This window comes from Terrapene carolina, unplaced genomic scaffold (genome assembly GCF_002925995.2).
Source record: "Terrapene carolina triunguis isolate 2854851 unplaced genomic scaffold, T_m_triunguis-2.0 Scaffold926, whole genome shotgun sequence".
Taxonomy (NCBI): domain Eukaryota; kingdom Metazoa; phylum Chordata; order Testudines; family Emydidae; genus Terrapene; species Terrapene triunguis.
Window position 1 is genome coordinate 8,041,919 of NW_020665277.1, and position 8,176 is coordinate 8,050,094.

The window sequence follows — 8,176 nt, forward strand, 5'->3', positions numbered from 1 at the left end:
GTTACCTAGGGAGGTGGTGGAATCTCCTTCCTTGGAGGTTTTTAAGGCCCGGCTTGACAAAGCCCTGGCTGGGATGATTTAGTTGGGGTTGGTCCTGCTTTGAGCAGGGGGTTGGACTAGATACCCCCTGAGGTCTCTTCTAACCCTAATCTTCTATGATTCTATCCCTCACTCTGGGAGAGGAGTGGGGTCTAGCAGGCTATAGCCAAGGCTGTATAATTTGCAGCACCGCTGTAAGCCTGTGACCAGAAAGGAAGCGAAACGCAATCCCTCAACAGCCCAATGCTGATGTGAGTTTGCCAGGTTTCAGAGTGACTGCTCAGACCCTGGGCTGGGTCCATGTTTCTCCAGCAAGGAGGTTGCATGTAAGAATCAACACTAGAGACAGACGCTGTGCTGCATTTTCTCTTGTCTTTCCTCCTGGGTTTGTTCTGTTTTCTTAGGACACGGGCTTGGACTTCAGTGCCGGCTCCAGACCATCACAACTAACTTCTTTCCCCCTCCCTCGCCGTGGACAGTTATTGCCATATTTGACACCAGCTCAGACTGTCAGACAAGGGCTTTTTTCTTTGGACTGACCTTTGCCAGTCGTGTTGTTAAAATGAAAGCCTGACTTCACACCTTCCATTTCAAATGCTTTCACTGCTCTTCCTTCTTTTGCTGTATCTTTGGAGCTGCATCTGGACAAAGGATTGGTTCTACCCAGTAATTCAAATCCTTTAGCTGGAATCAGGACCCCTGTTGCGCCAGGTGCTGGACAAACCCCAAGTGAGATCGGGGCACTCATTCATGCCACACACTGCACCGAGCCCATGTGCATGAAAGGAGAATAGCAGGCCATTTTCCTTTCAATCCCCAGCACCCGGAGTAGAGTACGAATAAGACTGTGACACAGCCTGTCCCAGACCCCAGGCACCGGACCCCCATGGAAGGTCATCGCAGCAGGAAACAAGACTTTAATTCCCTCACAAGTTCCTATCCACCACCAACCAGTGCAGGGCAATTCTGACTGTAGCCAACAGGGGGCATAGGTATCACAATATGGGTGTGTCTGAAAATCCAGAAACAGGCAAGGAACATCTGCAACCAGTGATTTGCCCATGGATTCATCCATTCCTTCTAACTTTCTGAATGTGTCATATTGTGTGTGTATGTGTGCAGAGCTGGGAGAAGTTTTTCCTCACACACAACTTTTCTTCCAAGAGAAATATGCCAATGCAGCAACTTGGAAACATTTCATGTCAGTTTCGCTCAATGGGTCGGGTAGAAAAAAAGTAAACTTTTGGGGAAATTTTTAAAATGTTTCAAGTTGTTGGTTCAAAATGACTTTTTGTTTCAAAGTTTCCTTTAATTCTACTTTTAAAATAAAATCAAGAATGCTTTAAAATGCTTAAAATTAAAACAAACCATTTTATTTGACCCAAATTGTTTTTTCCACCCCCACCCCCCAACTTTTTGATTTGCTGAAAACATCAAAACATTTTGGGTTTGGTTCAACCCAAAACCAATTTTTCCCAAGAGTTTGGAACTGCCAGGAATAGGCAGGTTCCTTACTCCCCATGTGTGTGTGTGACACAGAGATTGTATGTGAGGCCAGTATGAATATGTCATGATTCATGCCCCAGCCATCTTGTTAATTACTATTATTTGTATTGAGGCAGTGCCTGCTAGCCCAGATCAAGTACCAGGACCCCAGTGTGCCAGGAGCTGTACAGACAACCAACACAGGAAGACCCTGCCCTAGGAAGCCCTCTACTGGCAGAAAGAACCCAGGTGATCTGAGTTTCACAAGATTGTATCAAGCTTAGTTCCCACTTCTCTGTTATCCCCTTCTACCACACAAGGGCTTCCTCGCCCCAACTATCCTCAGTCTTCTACCACCCCAGAAAGAGGTGAGTTTGGCCCAATGGGTTGTGGAGGCAGGGGAACTGGGAGTCAGGATTCCTGGGTTCTATCCTCAGCTCTACCACTCACCTGCTGTGTGACCTTGGGTAAGTCACTTCCCTCTTTGTGCCTCAGTTTCCCCACCCTTTGTCTAGGCTGGGAGCTCTCTGGGCCTGTACAGCACCTGGCCTGCATACTGTACAGCTCCAAGCACAAAGAGGCAGACCTTCAGCTGCCACTGTAATATACCTAACAACAAGGCAAGTGGAAGCTCTACTAGATTCCTCCAGCCCCACATTTTCTCTTCAGGTCTGTGGCTGGACTAAGGATTGATTCTCTCTGCTTACTACCTCAACTCCTTTAGACACAGGCCCGAGGGGGCTGCTACTGTTCCCTGCAGTGAACGCTCTGGGGATGGAGATGGGCAAGTGCAGGGTGGGGGGAGGAGGAAGAGGGTTTATCCTCTAGGGGGCAACACTGATCGGAACTAGAGCATGGCCAGGTACCTGCTGGGAACCGGGCAGGACTAGCTGGGCTCTAGGAATCCTCTCTGGCTGCACCGGGCCCAGGAGGGGACATTCCCTGGCTGGCACCGGGCTCCTGAACCAGCAGCTGTGTGTGCGACAGAGAGAGGAGCCGGGCCGTGGAGCTGGGCTGCCCCTCCCTGTGTGAAAGCTTGTCTGTGCAGCCTGTTGGGAAGCAGCCCCTCCAGTTCGCAGCAGCCTCACCCCCACCTCCCCCCAGCTCCCAGGAGAGGGGAAGGAGCAGAGAGCAAGGTCCAGAACCAGCAACCTCCGGCTTACACCTGGGATGGGGCCTGCAGGGATTAATGATGCCTGCTGGGTGGAGGGGGAGACGGCCGATCCCGGGGCACTCTGCCCCCACTCCAGTGCAGAGGGCATTCCCGGGCTCAGCGCTGCAGAGACGACTCAGACAAAGTGGGGTCTGGCTATGATTTTTTTGCCCACTCAAACAAAAAAAGAAGTACAGCCTGTTCTCCGCACAGCACCATGATTCCACGACAGGCCAGCCAGGGGGCAGCATCATACCCACACTGCCCTATGGGCAACATCATCCCTCCATTCCCTCCTCTGCTCGCCAGCCATACACCCAGCCTTGGGGGAAATCATCCTGCAGAGAAATCCACCGGCCATGAATTTCTGGGCTCCCTTGTGACTCCCAGTGCAGGGGAATCAGATCCCAGGTGGGTCACCCCCTGGAGATCCAAACTGCACCCCAGTCTATTTTGATTCCCCTAAAATATCACCCCCTCTGCGCTCAGCCCACAGCACGAGGGCAGGGAAACAGGGTTGAAGTCCCCAGCACCTGCTCACCAGCAGATCTGGGGTCCCTGCCTCCAAGTCAGCCCCTTCCACTGATTCTCAGCCACAGTGGCATAAGCCCCACCAGAGTGCAGGCTGGGCTCAGAAGGGAGAGGGATCTGTTCTCCCCCTCCACCCCACCCTGCTTTGAGGCACCCTTATTTCCCCCCTCCACTAGCCCCAACCCACTCCTCACCCCCATAATTCAGCTTCCCACCCTCCAAGTCTGCTCCTTCCAGTACAGATGGGAAGATGGAAAATGGGGGACCCCACCTTATGACTCAGCCGCTCACCCCCCACAATTCCCTCCATGGCTCTGTTGCCTCACCCTAGCAGGAGCAATGCTACAGAAACGAGGGAGCCTGGGAGGCAGGGGGCTCCCTGCCACGGGGGAGAGGGGCTGGGCTCTGCCCCCCACAGGTTCCACCTTCCTCCTACAAGGCAGGACCCTGCCCCCTCTCTGCATCCGGTCACCACTGCCACATAAGGCTCTGAAGGTCCTTCTACTGCTGCTGGCAGAGCTCCACCTCCATGTGGGAACCAGGCCCCACCCCCGTGGGAGCTGATCCTGCAGGTGGACCCTGGAACTGGGGGCGTGGCAGCTAGCTGAGCACCAAGTCCCACCCCCTCCAGCAGCTGATGGCACACTCCGCACATACGGGGTTCCTGGAGCAACGGGCAGGACCACAAGCTGTGCTCCAAGCCCCGCCCCTGACATGATCCAATTCCCGCCCCCCACAGGAACCGATCCCACAACCACAAAGTGCCTGGAGTGGGGGGGCGGGGGACGGGACGTGCTAAGCCCCGCCCCTGCAACAGGCTCCGCCCCTCTACGTCCAGCAGCTATTGCCACACTCAGTACAGCTATAGGGTCCCTCTTCCTGGTGGGATTGCTGCTGCAGGTGGCTGGGTCCGACCTGGAAGCCCTTGCCACACTGGCTGCAGATGTACAGGCGGTCAGCCCCATTGGCATTGGCAGCGCCGGCGTTGGCATGGGTGCGCCGGTGCCGGATGATGTGGGAGCTGAGCCGGAAGCTCTTGCCGCACTCAGCGCAGATGTAGGGCTTCTCGCCGGTGTGGACACGCCAGTGGTCCACCAGGTTGGAATGATGGGTGAAGGCCTTGCCACACTCCGCACAGCCATAGGGCTTTTCGCCGGTGTGGGTGCGCCGGTGGTTGACCAGGGTGGAGCTGCCAGAAAAGCGCTTGCCGCATTCGGAGCATTGGTAGGGCTTTTCGCCAGTGTGGGTGCGCCGGTGGCGAGCCAGGCAGGAGCTGCCCGTGAAGCGCTTGCCGCAGACGCCGCACTGGTAGGGGGTGACGCCGGTGTGTGTGCGCCGGTGCAGATTGTAATTGGAGCTCTGGCTGAAAGCCTTGCCGCACTCGCCGCAGACATAGGGGCGCTCCCCGGTGTGGAAACGCTGGTGCTGCAGCAGGTTGGAGCTGGCGGTGAAGGCCTTGCCGCACTCCCCGCAGACGTAGGGGCGCTCCCCGGTGTGGGTGCGCTGGTGCTTGGTAAGGGCAGAGCTCTGGGTGAAGCTGCGTCCACACTCCCCACACGAGAAGGGCTTCTCGCCGGTGTGGATGATCTGGTGCTTCACCAGATTGGAGCGACGGCTGAAGCTCTTGCCGCACTCCACGCAGGTGTTGGAGCGCTCCGGCATCGGTGCCCTCGCCCTGCCCCCACCCCCCGGGGACGCCATCAGTTGCAGGACAGGCTGTGGGGGAGAGGCACCAAGGCATTAATTCAATTCCACGGAGCTAAGAATACAGCCCCTGTCTCCTACCCCCATCCCAGAGCTGGGGATAGAACCCAGGCATCCTGACTCCCACCCCCACTGCCTTTCCAGAGCCAGGGATAGCACCCCTCAGGAGAGAGCCAGAGACAATGAACCTTCTCCTGGCACTGCTGCCCCACTCCGGCCCTCCCCCATTCTCCTTCTCTCTCTCACTAACTGCAATCCAACATTCCACCCCCGGAACCCTCGGTCCCCCCCAACATTCTGCCCCCGGAATCCTCGGTCCCCCCCAACATTCCACCCCTGATTTACAATGGCTGGTTGGGGGTAAACTAGTGCCACTAAGAGGGATTATCTTGATAAGGGGATCCCCAGAATCCCCCATCCCTGTAACCACAGGATTCCCCCTCCCCGTCCAGCCCTGCCCTGCCCCAGGGAGCCCCAATTTAACCCCTCACTCCTCAACAGCTGAGCAAACAATCTCTAAGGCACCAGCCCCCACCCACATCCAATCCCTTCGCCATGGTCCCTCACGGGGGCTCAGGTGGAGAGAGAGGAGCTGTGGGCCCCCCACCCTCCATGATTACTCACCGAATTCCCCTCCACTGGGATCCTCAGCTTCTGCCCCTCGAGTTTGGGCTCCACCCGCACTTCCGAATCCATCACTGGCTCCTCCGCGGGCAGCGAGCCCTGGCGTGCCTCCGACTCCAGCTGGGGGGCAGGGTTAGAGCAAGGGAACTACTGCCCCACATTGGCCCAGCCAGCCTCGCCCCCTGTCTCCCCTCAGATCAGCCCCTGGGCCAACCATCCCCCTCCTAGATGGGCCCAGCCAGCCCAGCACCCCTCCCCTCTCACCCCCCGGGTTGGCCTCGTGACCCCTTGGCCTATAGACATCCTGCCCCCAAATTCAGTCCAGTGAATCTCCCCTCTGCATCGACCCAGCCACCTCCCCCGTCCCCCAGTCAGCCCCACTCACTGAACTTCCATTCATGGAAACCCTCAGCTTCTGTACCTCAAACTCTTGGTCCTCTTCCTCCTCTGCCTTCACCCTTCTGATTACCAGCGCCTCTTCCTCCTCATCTCCCTCCTCCTCCTCCGACAGCTCCTCTGGGAAAGTGGCAGAGTCCAGCTAAGGGAAAGGTAAGTGGGGAGATTGTTAAACAGCGTGGGAGGGGCACCCCAGCCTGGTCCCTTGGCACAACCTGATCCAGCCACCAGGCACAGTTCAAACCCCCGCTTCCTGGTCCCAGACAGGGCGGGGCTGGGGGAGAGGCTGGGACTCCTTTCACTGACAGGCAGATAAGTGTTTAGCCCTAAGGGTGAAACTGAGGCACAAGATGAGGAGAATGAATTACTTAAGGTTCTAGTGCTGGGGACAGAACCCAGGTAACCTGACTTCCAGTCCCCCCTGCTCTAACCCACTAGACCCCACTGCCCTCCCAGAACCAGGGATAGAACCCAGGAGTCTTGATTCCCAGACCCCTTACCCCATGGGGTAAGCCATCTGAGCTCTGCTAGCTCCCCTTTAATACACTGCAGTAATTTGCCTTGCTCTTGGGGCATTTTCCCCCCAGTACAGAAACCGCTCAGCTATTTCCAGGTTAACATTCACCCCAATCTTTTCACAGGCCCAAGAGCTTTACTTGCTCTGGGGCAGCATGGAGGGGCTGTTTATATAGGGGTCCCTTGCCTGGCACTGCGATGCAGCCACCTCTGGGGTGGGGCACAGGGACTGTTTATACAGGGGTCCCTCACCTGGTGCTGTGATGCAGCCACCTCTGGATTACAACACAGAGGCTGGTTATCAGTCACTAAGCAGTTTAACACAGGAAGTGTATCTAGCTCAGTGGGTCTCAAACTTTTTTTATTAGCGATCCCTTTCACACAGCACACCTCTGAGTGCGACCCCCCAGTAAATTAAACATACTTTTAAATATATTTAACACCATTATAAATGCTGGAGGCAAGCGGGGTTTGGGGTGGAGGTTGACAGCTCGCGACCCCCATGTAATAATCTCACGACCCCCTGAGGTGTCCCGACCCCCAGTTTGAGAACCCCTGATCTAGCTGAACCCACAGGAGGATGTACGAAGCACAATGGGTGTGGATTGTTCCACGCATCTATATAAGACCTTGACTCTGGGGAGAAGGTAAGAGTACCACCCACTGAGCTTCCCCACCCTGCTCCACGCAGCACAGCACCCCCTAGCAGCATATGGGGACATTGGGGTCAGCACTGACTGTGAGGGGAGAGCGCCCCCTACTGAGCCCCCCTGCCTGCTGCACAGAACCCTTTAGCAGTGCACTGGGGTCAGCACTGTGAGAGGCTCACCCCCTGCCCCACAGCACAGCGCCCCCTAGCATCACATGTCGGGGGGAGGCACTTATCAGCCTGTTAGTTACTCACTGAGTCCCCATCTGCTGGGATCCGCAACGTCTGCACCTGGAACTCCTGGTCCTCCTCCTCGTCCTCTGGTTCCTCTTCCTCCTGCTGCAGCTCGGGCTGCCCGGCCAGAGGAATGGGAGAGTCCCACTTTGGTGGAGAAGGGGACTGTGACTAAAGGGGGAGCATCAGAGGAGAAGGGGGACTCAGCAAGACAAGCTTCCACTCTAGACCCACACCAAATCCCTTCTGGATGTGGCAGGGCCCAGGATCCATTGCATGTGTTCAACCAGCCCTGCCGGTATATGTACAAAAGGTGGGAACAAGGTAGGATAGGTCTCGGCCCAACCAGCCCGCCCCCTTCCCTCTAGACCAGGCCACCCATCCCCCAACCCCATAGCTCCGCCCTTGACCCAAATCCTGGACCCAATCAGTCACCCCTGTTCTTCACCCTGGACTAGCCCCTGGGGCCAGTCAGCCAGCTACCATTCCTCCCCCAGATCAGCCCCACAGCCCAGCGCTGCTGCCTCAGCTTCCCGCATGGGGCCCGCTGGAGGCAAGTCAGCGTAGACACTTTCCCAGAGAGCAGAATGGGAATCCCGAGGACACAGTCCCTGCCCACCAGTCACTCACTGAATCCCCATCCATGGAGATCACCAGTCTGAGTCCCTCAGACTGAGAGCTCCCCTCCTGCTCCTCCATCTCGTCTTCCTCCTCCTCCATCGGGTCTGGAGACGGGGCCAAGGGCAGCTTTGGGAGAGGAAAATACACGGTCAAAAACAGCTGCATGCACCAAGTACCAGACCCCACTCCCAGAGCCAGGGGTAGAACCCAGGAGTCCTGATCCC

General features: G+C 56.7%; 1 protein-coding gene across 3 annotated transcripts in view; it reads right to left on the reverse strand.

Moving 5' to 3' along the window:
* Positions 1 to 3,411: 3,411 nt before the first annotated feature.
* ZNF771 (zinc finger protein 771) overlaps positions 3,412 to 8,176 on the reverse strand; it is a 5,304-nt gene continuing 539 nt past the window's right edge. The window contains exons 2-6 of one of the 3 annotated variants that reach the window (XM_029913801.1): positions 7,962 to 8,078; positions 7,353 to 7,502; positions 5,958 to 6,074; positions 5,537 to 5,656; positions 3,412 to 4,924 (exon numbers count right to left, since the gene is read on the reverse strand). In XM_029913801.1, coding sequence (XP_029769661.1) covers positions 4,037 to 4,924; positions 5,537 to 5,656; positions 5,958 to 6,074; positions 7,353 to 7,502; positions 7,962 to 8,051 — 1,365 coding nt within the window. In that variant the 5' untranslated portion in view covers positions 8,052 to 8,078 and the 3' untranslated portion in view covers positions 3,412 to 4,036. Of the gene's footprint in view, positions 4,925 to 5,536; positions 5,657 to 5,957; positions 6,075 to 7,352; positions 7,503 to 7,961; positions 8,166 to 8,176 lie in introns of those variants that run through there. The other 2 variants (XM_029913800.1, XM_029913799.1) reach the window with 2 other exon arrangements.